The 12,706-nt window shown below is 37.4% G+C and overlaps 1 protein-coding gene across 1 annotated transcript in view; it reads left to right on the top strand.

The window, feature by feature from the left end:
* The window catches only part of LOC150075286 (potassium voltage-gated channel subfamily KQT member 1-like), a 173,476-nt gene that overhangs the window by 124,497 nt on the left and 36,273 nt on the right, over window positions 1-12,706 (top strand). The window contains exons 3-4 of the mRNA XM_090389044.1: window positions 2,555-2,681; window positions 12,186-12,361. Coding sequence (XP_090245170.1) covers window positions 2,555-2,681; window positions 12,186-12,361 — 303 coding nt within the window. The remainder of the gene's footprint in view (window positions 1-2,554; window positions 2,682-12,185; window positions 12,362-12,706) is intronic.

Genomic DNA, 12,706 nt, shown 5'->3' with positions numbered 1-12,706 from the left:
TGTTTTATATTGCAAATTACCGAAAGGTGAGCACGATTGTTACAGACAACGAAATGGCCAGTAGACAACATCTGGATTACTTTACCCGGGGTCGAATAATTGGGAAACTCGACGAAGGTCGAAGTGCCAGGAATGTGGCCGCAGAGCTCAGTATCGCCCATAGCATCGTCTCACGTGCGTGGTCGGCCTTCAGAAAGACAGGTACAGCTGTTCGGAGGACCAGTGGTGGTCATCCACGAAAAACAACGCCCAGTGATGACCGCTATATACTGTACTCCTAGAGGCCAAGAGGGACCGACACCAGACATCGGGATCCATTGCAAACCAGCTGCAAAGGACACAGGATATTGCGGTTTACTCTGGCCAGACGACTCCACAAAAGTGGACTGTTTGCCCGACGGCCAGTACGTTGTGTCCCTTTAGCACCTGCCAATCGGAGACACCGTTTACAGTGGTGCATCGAACAAAAGGACTAGACAGCAGTGCAATGGGGTAAGGTGCTATTTACTGATGAGAGCAGTAGATGAGAGATTCAGTCTCAGCAGCGATTCTGGGCGTCAGCTAATCTGGCAAGATTAGTACGGTATCACCCTGCAAACATCACTGAAAGGGATTGATGTGGCGGACGAGGTGTTCTTATCTGGGGGGACGTTATCTTAGATGGACGTACACAACTCCAGATACTGGAAGGCAGTACTGTAACCAGTGCACGCTACTGTACTGAGGTAATCCTTCCCGATGTGCCTCTGTTCCGAGGTGCCATTGGCCCCGAGTTCGTGTTTATGGATGACAACGCTACACCCCATCGCACTGCAGCTGTTGATATGCTTTTGGAAAGTGAGTACATTGTTCGTATGGATTGGCCTGCTCGTTCCATCGAGCTAAATCCCATCGAACACATATGGGACGCTCTGGCGAAACGCCTAGCGGCACGTCGACACCCACCAGAAAATGTTCACCAGCTAAAGATGGCGCTGACAGAGGAATGGACAATGTTACCGCAAGAACTTATCAACAACATTGTCATAAGTATACACAGGAGGTGCAAAGCCTGCATCGACATTAGGGGTGGCCATATCTCCTACTGAGGACCTCCTGGATATGCTTTTCCCATATCCAGGCCACTCCTATGAGAAGCTACAGGTGAAAACCTGACTGGTCCTTAAGTTTTGCACACCAATGTACATAAAATTATTTTCGGAATAATATTTATTTTTGCAATCTCAGTTTTGCCACTAGGTGGCATCGCTGGTCCCTTTCATTTCTGTTACGTAAATGATCAATTTTATAAACAATAGTCAGTACAAAATAAAAGGATATTCAGTCTGGTAACGCAGAGCCCTCTAATTTAAATAAATCCAAAACATTTAACCAAAATTATCTTGAAAAAGAAATAATAATAAAATACTCGTAGTCTTTTAATACATAAAATTATATTAGGAATATTTATTTTTGCAAACTCAGTTTCGCCACTAGGTGGCATCGCTGGTTACTTCATTTCTGTTACGTAAATGATCAATTTTATAAAAAAAATTGTCCCTACACAATAAATGGATCTTCAGTCTGGTAACGCAGCGCCCTCTAATTTAAATAAATCCAAAACATTAGTATAAATTTATCCAAAATTATCTCGAAAAAGAAATAATAATAAAACACTCATAAATAGTATTATACTGCATAAAATTAACTTTTTCGGAATAATATTTATTTTTTTAATAGCTTCTCAGTTTCACCGCTAGATGTCATCGCTAAGCACTTTCATTTCTGTTACATAAATGATCAATTTCATAAAAAAATGTCAGAATAAAAGGATCTGAAGTCTGGTAACGCAGCGCCCTCTAATTTAAATTTCTTCTTAACTGTAAAACTATGAAATGAAGTTAGATTTCTTATTAAAAAGTTTTAAAAGAAGAAAGTCATAAATACTCCACAGGAGACTATTGTTTTGTGTAGAAATTCTTGGAGTTTACAGTTCTTGCTCCATTTAACCAAACAAAACGTCTGGCTTCACACGACTCTTAGTTTCCTGGAAATACAGATTCCATCGATTAAAAAAAGTAAAATAAGAAAGGAAAAATCTGTCTTCGACCCGGATCATTAAGAGAAACCAACGCCATTTTTTTTTTTCTTAAGATTCTCAAGAAATATTTACTTTTCGTACCTTGTTAAAGCTGTAGATTGCTTTTGAGTTCTCTGGAGAGCCGGTATCGACACTACATCAATTATTTACAGCTGTTTTACATTCGGCTAATTGAGTTCTTCTTCTTTGAATATTGGTTTCCGTTTTATATGGATCTTAGGCATCCAAAGACTGCTTTAAACCTCCCTTTCTCAATTACTACCAGTAAGACAAAGAGGTACACTGAATAGGGAATATATTTAAGTGTTCTTCACCAAGAATTTCTTAAAAATTCATCAATATTCTTCGTGTAGAGCAAATTCTTTATTTAAAAATCCATGAAAATTGCTTGTTTGTTAAAATCTAGCAAGAAATAGGAGGAAAAAAAATCATATTTTGAAAAAAAAGCATTTATCTTTTGGTTTTACTTTGCAGGAAATTGTAATGGTCGTCTGGTTTACATTTGAGTTCTTCCTTCGCCTTTGGTCCGCCGGATGTCGTTCCAGATATCAGGGATGGCTGGGGCGTTTGCGCTTCCTTCGTAGTCCTTTTTGTGTTATTGGTAAGTAAAAAGGAATGGGAAAGTTTGAATTTCTTAGCTGTTGATAATTATGAGTAAGGTGCCTGTGGGGTTCTGGTTAGAGGGGTAATAATTATTAGTGGGGGGACACAAAGACTGCCCCATTGATTACAACTCAAGAAACACATCAACAAAATGTTTGGTGTTAATAGTACCTAGTGGAACAATTCACGTTCATGCGCCATCTAGTGTGAAGTCTAGTAACTGAGATGTATGGGAACTGACCTACAAAGAGAAAGTGGGCACTTGGGATATATTTCCGCTGGAGCACGTTGCCAATGTCCATTCATTCTTGGTGATTGTCCTGGAAGCCGTTTAATGCGAGTACGCTGAAAGAGGAAACTGATAGCCTGCTGGTTTTTGTGTGTGACTTTGAAATCCGTTCCACTGAAGTGATTTCAATTAGACATTGATTAACAATGGACTCGGTTTAAATTACCAGTAGGGACATCAATCACATAGCTGTCAGCGCCACCTACATCATTAACCTCGCTGATACGCTACGTATTTCGGTAAATAAGACTCGCAGTCTACGAATTTAACGTTAACAGGAAATTGTTTAATGTCTATCCCCCTAGTGGGAAATACTGTTGATAAACGATGTTTTTTTTAAGGACATCCTACGCTTGATCGATGCGATCATCAGCAAGGAATCATTTTAATTGAAAAAGTCAACTAAAAAATCACAAACGTGTATAAAAATACAAAGATCCTTGTCAATAAAAACTTTATTTTCGTTTTTCCTTTAATGTTGATCTTTCAAAACGCTCCCGAGGTTTGATAGAATTGTTTTGAATCGTTCTATATATTTTTAATGTTTTGTGCATTTTTTTTTTGCTAATTTTTATATACACTGCCTCACAGGAATATTACAGAATTTATAACCAAAATGAGCCTTGGAGGGCCCGAGAATTCAATAGTTTTCATTATATTATTATTGCCTATCCCAGTGAGGTTTATGTTTCGCTAGAACTCGATCCGCTCTTTGAAGAAAGTGAAAGTTCAGATCATAACATCGGTGATGGCGAGTTTTGGGAGTTCTCTGACTAATAAATTATACATTGACACTTTGTTTCGTAAGCACATGTGAATTTGTGTTTCATATATATGTATTGAAATAAGTCAAAAAAATCTGGGTGCGTCCTATGGTCCGAAAAATACGGTAATCAGTTTTCCATTTTTTTTTCCCACTTAAAAATTTATTTGTTGATAGTGCTATAACGAATGATATTTATTATAATATTCTTATATTTACAGATTCATATACAAATTGTTCTGACATAAGCGTGACGCTTACAGCCATTTAATTAATTAAGTGATGCGCACGTGACTGTTGGGGTTCAAGAAACAGAGTTATAATTGCATTTCTAGTACTTCGTCTAGCTTTTAGCGTATTGAATAACCAGTTCCTTCAGGCGAACACACGTTTTTGTTTCTTTTTTTTTTTTTAATATTAATTTTTCGTAATAGGATTATGACAGTTAATTCAGATAAGACCTCTTTCTTTAACGATGAATTATGCATAGCCCAAATTGTCCCAGTTTAATTTCCTGCGTCTTTTTCATCCGATAGCCCCTTTGTTGTTTTAGCCTGAAAGAACTTAAAAAAAAAAAAAAAAGAAAAGAAAAAAAAAAAAACAAGCGGAACAAAAGAATTTGTGCAGTCTCTCTCTTTATCTCTCTCTCGGTAATATTAACATCTTTTTTGACTTTATTCAATTACTCATCCACCTAAAATTAAAAGTTGCACGAGTTGTGTCTTCAAACACAAAAAATAAAACTGTAAAATATAAAACTTCGCTAAATAATTCATAAGTATGTTTTTAAAATGAATTTAAGATTTTTTTCCAAAAAAATTTCACATTGTTTTGTCTTACTATTATATTTATTTAATATATATATTTTTTATTAGCGGCCACATTCACAATTATCTAAGAAATCGAACGCCAGACTTCTTATTTCATAAACGTTTCGTGTCATTTCTTAAGACTTACGAGTTATTCGTATGCATGAGAGTAAAATAAAAACTTTGCAATTTAATATAATGGAAAAACGTGATGCAAATACGCAGTGCGTCTGATATTACAGAGAGCTGCATTCAGGCTGAAAAATAAATTGCTTCTTCTCAGTGTTATATGAAGATTTTTTTCTCCAACCCCCCCATCTTACCTTTTTTGTTAATGAAACGCAGTATGAGCTTCTCGACTACAACTGTAATAATGAAAAAAAATCGGCATAAAGAAAAAAAAATAACAATCTGTCTATCATACAATAAAATAACATAAATCCCTCTATTAATCTGTCTAATGTACAATAAAATAGCATTAATCTGTCTATTATACAATAAAAGAACTCATTAATCTGTCTATTATACAACAAAATAACAATAAATTGTCTATTAAACAATAAAATAGCTTTAATCTGCGTATTACATGAATAAAATAGCATTTATCTGTCTGTTATACAAAAAAAAAATAACATTAATCTGCCTATTATACAATAAAAGAGCATTAATCTGTTTGTTATACAATAAAAATAACATTAATCTGCCTGTTATACAATACAATAACATTAAGCTGCCTATTATACAATAAAACAACATTAATCTGTTTATTATACAATAAAATAGCATTAATGTATCTACTTATACAATAAAATAGCATTAATGTATCTACTTATACAATAAAATAGCATTAATGTATCTACTTATACAATAAAATAGCATTAATCTGTCTATTAAAAATACAATAGAAATACTATTAAACTGTCTATTAATCTGTCTATACTTATTGTATGGACAGATTATATATCTGTCTATACAATAACTACAGATTGTTATTATATATTGTATAGACAGTATGTTATGGTACAATGTATATATTATACAATAAAATAGTATTAATCTATCTGTTATACAATAAAATAAAAAATACCATTAAACTGTCTATTATATAATTCATTAAAAAATACCATTAAACTGTCTATTATATAATTCATTAAAAAATACCATTAAACTGTCTATTATATAATTCATTAAAAAATACCATTAAACAATTTATTATTATTATACAATACAATAACATTAAGCTGCCTATTAATATGTCTATTATACAATACAATAAAAATACCATTAACCCTTCTATTAGACAACAAAAACGACATTAATCTGTTGTTATACAATAAAAATTGCATTAATCTGTCTATTAAACAATAAAATAGCATTAACCGCTCTATTAATTTGTAATATACAATAAAATAACATTAACCCGTCTAATATACAATAAAAATAAGTTTAATCTGCCTATTACAAGATAAAAATAACATTAATCTGCATATTACACATTATAAAATAGCATAAATCTGTCTATTATACAATAAAAATGACATTAATATGCCAATTATACAATTAAAATAGCATTAGTATGTCTAAATAGCATTAATGTGTCTATTATACAATAAAATTAACATTAATCTGTCTATTATACATCATTCATGATTTTGATACAAAAATAATCATTCGAAAGTCCTGTCCCAACCAGGAATCAAGTTTTTGATATTAATCGGAATTTAATGAGTCACGTGTTTTTATTACTTCCGGTATACGTGATCAAATTCCAACAGTTTTATTCTCTTGGCAATAAAGTTCCCTGACTTTATCTTAAAAAATAATAATTATTATGAAATATAGATTAAGGCACTGTTCTAAAAAAAATAAATATAAGTTTTTACCTAAATAATTAATAAACTTTTATAATAATTAAATTTTTCGTCTTCTACTTAACTTTATACATAAACAATATTTCAGTGACATATCCACGTGATACAATCGATCACGTGGTTGTAGATCTGACGTCATCCGAACAGAATAGATCTCCATTTAATGTTTTAAGCACTGACATCAAACGATAGCGGTTTCTTTGATCATCACTTGCCATTAGATGGAGCCACTGTACTTTGTCGATTAGATAGTTATTTATTATTATTTTATTATTTGAAATATAATGCGAAATTTTAACATTTGGGGGAGGGGGATGAAACTAATGGGTCCTGTAGTCTCAATATAGTTTTGAAAAATAATATTGTGAATAAATCCTAAAACGATATATTTTAAAACGTTAAATATCATCTTTGTAATATTAATAAATAATAAGTAGAGTTAAAAGTTTTTCTTAATAACAATCTTTTCACAAATAAAAAAATTCCCAGAGTATCAATAGTAACAAAATGTGTGCAATTCTGTTATTTATATTTTTATTTGTTTATATTCATTGAAACAGGGCTGTAAGCAAACGCACTGACTTTTATCAATAATGGTATTATTATTATTATCTCTTTCTTCTCCTTATGGGTGTGTTTAACATCTTGAACTCTCTGATTATCTTATAGTTATTTAGGATTGAGACTTTCTAGAGTTCCTTGTAGGTATTCTCCAGGAAGCATATCGCTACTAGGTTCTTCTATAGGCTCTTTGGCACCACGGTGTTGATGCAAGGAACTTTAATGGGCTTTTTTCACTCCGTGGCCGAGTTAGTCGGTCTCGGGCGTACATATAAAAGTCCCCCTCCCCCCAAAAAAATGGGATTTTTTCTTCCAGAAAACTAAGCAAATCGACCAGACACAATTTACAGATAAATTACATATATGGAGATATATAATCGATTACGGGTGACCTTAATACAATAATAATTGATTTTTTTTTTTTTTTGTAGTTCTGGTGTCAAATATTTACTTGTACATAAATGTGCTTTAATTTAGGAAATTACTAGTTACAGGTTCTTGGGGTCGAGCAGTGGCTAGGGTGAAGGGTGTTTGGATGTTTAAACTACGTCTTCATGATTTGCTTGGTGTTAATGGAGTTTTTGCTTGAAAACGAAGTTTTGTCACCGTGAGGGTTTTGCTTAGGTTCTTGAACTTGCTCGGTTAAATTACATTGTAAAATTCAGTGAATCATTATGTTTTGAATTATCATAGACATGTTTTTTTCTCAATGATGACTTCATTGAGATTGGGCTCTTGAGCGTTGCATTCTGCTATGGTTCCTGCAGGATGCTTGTAGGTTTAAGGATGACCTAATGTGCTTTAGGACTCTAGTTTTGGTATTCCTGCCTGGTGCGGCAGTTTAAGCATTTATTTTCAAGGTAACAAGTTTGTTGGTGATAAGGTGGCTGGTGGTTGCTCCAGGCCAAGGTGTTCTTGGCTTGGGACATTTTGTAAAATTTGTATATAATTGCTTCTTCTCCACATAATTGGAACTTGTTTAAGAGATTGTATTTTATTGCAATAATTACGATAAATGATTGAGTAATTTTGCTGATCTGGTGGGCTGAATAATTCCCTATTATTGGGACATTGAAAATTTGATGTAAATGATTATCTTAAATTTTATGTTCTCTAATTCTGGGGTATATTATTAATTTGTTGTAAAGAATTATTGTTGGCTTTAAATATTAGCCTTAAGTGTAAATTTTTGGGTTGTTGTACTCCTAAGTCTTGGAGTACGTCGAAGGTGTTGATGGTTACTATTGAGCTTCCAGAACTGTTTTAGTTTAGTTCTTCGTGGTAATATATGTAACTGGATAGAGAAATTTCTGTCCATTCCTCCTCTTCTTTTAGCTTACTTTTGATCTTCTCTCTTCATTTTCCAGGGGATGTCTCTTTATCCCCTACTTTTTATCTCTTTCCTTTCCTCCCCATTTCTCATACTTCCCAAGCAATCTTCCTGCTCCTGTTCTTATTGGGGGTTTCAGAATTTTCTGAAATCCCTCCTACGTGTCACCACCTGGACTGTAGTCCCTGGCGCGTTTCCTCGTAGCCAAGTTCGGAAGCCAGGGGACCAAGTGCCCCCTGGCAGCGAAATCGCCACATGTTGGCACTCAACATACCAACACACTTGTTTGTTTGATTGTTATTTGGTTTTTAGTAGCATTAGCAACTAAGGCCATATTTCTCCAAGGATATGCGGTGGTCATTCCCTCACCTTTCCGCATCCTGCGTATTTGGTGGTGACGGGCTCGAACCCCGGTCTAATCAAGAAGCGTGTGCTACGCACTGCTGGCCTTGGCTTTATGACTTTTCAGATGCTACAGCTGCATATAGGGAGACCGCAATTAAAACAGACACACCTTGATAGTTCTGGTGTCGGTTGCCTAGTGTTGTATGACGAGCATGGGTGCTTTAGTCTCGGGTAAGAGCCTCCCGGCAGTAGACAAAACCAAAGGCATCTTGTTAAAGGGAAATCTTGATGTTAGGCGTCTCCCTGGTATTAAAATTGGCAGCACCACAATTAAGTCACCAAGCTAAAATATCTTGGAATTATAATTGACCGCAACCTCACTTTTACTCTACACCTCCAATATCTTGGGACAAAGATTAGGAAAATACACTGCCTTGGTAAAAGGATCACGCGCAAGGACTGGTGTCTCCGTGGTCGTTCCCTCACGCTACTATACAATGCGGTTTTCTTGCCTATATTTTGTTATGTGGCTGGTGCCTGGGCTTGCATGGCAACATTCGTCAGGAATTCAGAGAAGGTACAACCAATACAACGTACAATGCTCGTCACGATTTGTAGTGCATGCTGTACTGTTAGCATGCCTGCTCTCCAGTTCTTGGTGGGCTTTCTTCTCCTTGATCTGGAGGGCATCCGAAGCGGGCTATCTTACTGTCTTAAGAAAAGTATTCCAACCACTATCCTAAATTACATTGTGAACCTGGCAATTCACCCGGAAATGGAAAAAGGAAACGTCTGAAATCAATTTTATCAGATCTAGAAAACGCGTTAATTCCATTCCTAAAGGCCTTATCACAAAGAGATTCATTCCCTAAATAACCTTCGCCAGCCCTAGGCCTCTCCCCCTCAGGTTTGCCCTAATCTCTTTACTTCCTTCATCCTCACCGGCCATGGCTCACGAAATACCAAACTTGCTGAACTTGGCATTATTGAGGATTTCCACTGCTCCTGTGGGCTCCATATCTTGTACAACTGCTCAAACTATGAAGTCTCCAGAGCGCGTCTTACTACATCCATGAGAGCGCTTCCATCTGGACAAGATCACATTTTCCTCGCTGAGCAGAACAGTTTCATCGCGCTCTCACAGCACAGGAAGTGTTCACCAAATAGAAATAACCTGAGAATCCAGGCCAAGTTGATTCCAGCTAAATCTGGATATTAATACCACAACATGGCAATCTACATGGACTTGACTGTATAATCATCTAACTCACACAGGATAGAACTCCACCTGTATATCTTGTTGTGGGACAGGATGATCTGTACCATTGTGGCACTCACTTTTGTGCGACACCCTAGCTGTGCAATATTTTATCCTTTCAATGAATCTGGGTGGAATCTCCAACCCAAGGACATCATAACTCTTCGCCCCTCCCTACCTCGCTCGTATATGATTGCCATGAATATGACGCGTTCCGGCTAAGGTTTGCCACTAAAATCCAAGATAATCCCCGGCATTGTGAGCACCTGATTATAATGGACGAGCAGCGCTACGCCGCCTTTACTGAGTTTGCGCAGTCTGTCTTCACTGCTAGACGGGTTAGGCGCCCAAACACCACCCATTGAAGATCGAAATAAGAAACTTCCTGGATAAGACAGGAAGTCATATCCAGGAAGTGATATCTCAGAGAAAAAAAAAAAAAATTCCTTCCTTGGTTCGTCCCAGGAGTGACACAACCACCAGCACAGCTCAGCTGCTGCCATTAGGTATCCTTAGCCAGCGCTCCCTTGCGTGGTCCTTTGCCTCCACTCCCCGGGCGAGAGGGGGAGGTGACCCCTGGTCCCCCGCTCCTCTTTTTTCACTCTGGTGGGGCATGCTCCACTGACTTGGGGTTATCTTCTCTATGGACCCCGCATCTCTGTCTTTTCTCCCAGTCTTCAATCTCCCACCCCTTCTCTAACTTACAACTAGCGTCCGAATCAACTCTAAATTGCTTGAGCCCTACACCCAAAAACATAATAACATCAAATCGCCCAACTAGTACTACTTTTGTGTTGGCTGACCCCTATCTATAGCTGTTTTTTTTTTTTTTTTCTTTCAGGTCCTTGCCACTGAAATCTCAGGAAATTAGGTGGCAGGACCTGCCAGAATAAATAACTATGATACTGTTGTACCTGGTCGCCCCTAATGGGACCCAAAGTTGCCCCCACTCTGCCTCCACGGGGAAGAGTGGGGGCAACTTTAGGTCCCATTAGGGGCGCAGCGTCTAAATGACCAAAGGAACAACGATACACGACACTACATATTTACAAAATCCATACACTTTTAAACCACTGGCATTGCCAGTGTTCTGTTTCACACCCACAATGTATAGCACGCGGAGATTGGGGGCATCCCTCACTCATCTGGGGGATGCCCTCTTTCTTCGGCCTCCGTTCTTCACACGTAATTTTACTGCCTGCCATCAAACTGTCTCCCACTCCCACACTTTAATTTCCTTTTTTTTATGCACCCCTAGAAAGCTCAGACGACTCTTGGGGTCACCTAGCTGGAGTTCTTTCCCTTTATTGCACTGCCTGGCCTACCTCCACTGGATTAGTGATAGGCAACGTGGGGTCCCAAGACTAAACGACCAAAAGAACAACAAAATCCAACACTATACGGCACAATCCTACATTTACCCATTCTGTCCTTTACAAGGCCAGAATATATCACACATTACTACGCGGAGTTAGGTAAACTCCCCCCGGTGTCGCCATCCAATAAATGCTAAGTCGTGAGCCATGCGTTGAAAGCTTTCTTATCTATGTAGCCTTGGTGGGGGCCAGTAGGGCCTGCCATGAAGTGCCTTCTTCGCCTATCTTTCTGACTTTGTTTCTTCTATCTTGGGATTGTGGTCTCCTTGTTGGGGTTGAGTGCCGTTTGTCTATCTTTCTTATGGCTGATTGATACTGTGTTTTCTACGAAGTAAATCCGCAGGTTTTTAATTCGCCTCCTTCTCTTGTTCAGAAAGGTCAATCAACCCCCTCCCTCTTCCTTTCTGAACTATGTTCAGTCTCTTGATGACCGCCTTTGCGTGGTCTTGGTGGCTCTGGGTTATCCTGGTAATCTTCTCTGGTTCAGTGTTGGCCCAATCTATGATCCCGAAGGAGTATGCTAGTACTGTGATTGGATAAGTCTTTATGACTGTGACCTTTAATTTTAGCCAGTTTCTCAATCTCCAATGGTATTTCTCAGTCAGGCGAACCGTGATCTCCTTCCACTGGTGTTCAGCTGATAGGTTTGTCCGATTGGATGTCCTTGATGCAATCCATGGGTCTTGTATTTGCCTTGGCCAATTTGCATTCTTATTTCAATACTGAACTCTTCGATGATCCGGAGTAGCTGTTGTTCAGCATCGTGGACAGTGGGCTCAGGGCATCTCCCTGAAAGATTATTGTTATCCTTAGAGAATCTAAGTAAATGTTATCTGTAATTAATTTCTAAAACCTTTTAACTTTCAAGGATCCATTGATGAAATCTCCATTCTTTTCCAGATGTCATTGTTATCATTGCGTCCATAGTGGTGCTTTCAGTTGGGAGTAGCGGGCAGGTGTTCGCAGCTTCCGCTCTGCGGGGCCTTCGATTCTTCCAGATACTGAGGATGGTCCGTATGGATCGCAGGGGTGGAACGTGGAAGTTGCTGGGATCTGTTGTCTATGCACATCGACAAGTAAGTATTGTAAGTAAGTATTAGCGTACATATGTGTGCTAATAATGGTGGATGGATTTGCCCAAAAGTGAAATTGCAAAGATTTCTCTTTTTTTGTTTTTCTTCAATTCTCTTTTTAGTTTCACGATACAGATTCTTTTCCCCTCGTTTTTTGCCTTTTAATTTCTCCAGTTTTATTTTAATCCCTTTCCCTCTATCGTTCGTTCTCTCTCTTTTATTTTCCCCTCTCTTCTTTTGTCTACGTTCGTTCTATAATTGGAGTTCTCCACTCTGAGCAGCTGGGTACAAACTCAGCTAAACCTACCATTGTATTTAACTGCTAATGGACTGTAGGGAAAGGTAAAA

This window comes from Mastigoproctus giganteus, chromosome 14 (genome assembly GCF_048544385.1).
Source record: "Mastigoproctus giganteus isolate SK-2022 chromosome 14, ASM4854438v1, whole genome shotgun sequence".
Classification (NCBI taxonomy): Eukaryota; Metazoa; Arthropoda; class Arachnida; order Uropygi; family Thelyphonidae; genus Mastigoproctus; species Mastigoproctus giganteus.
The sequence above is the reverse complement of the archived record's forward strand: the minus strand, read 5'-3'. Positions and strand labels throughout refer to the sequence as shown.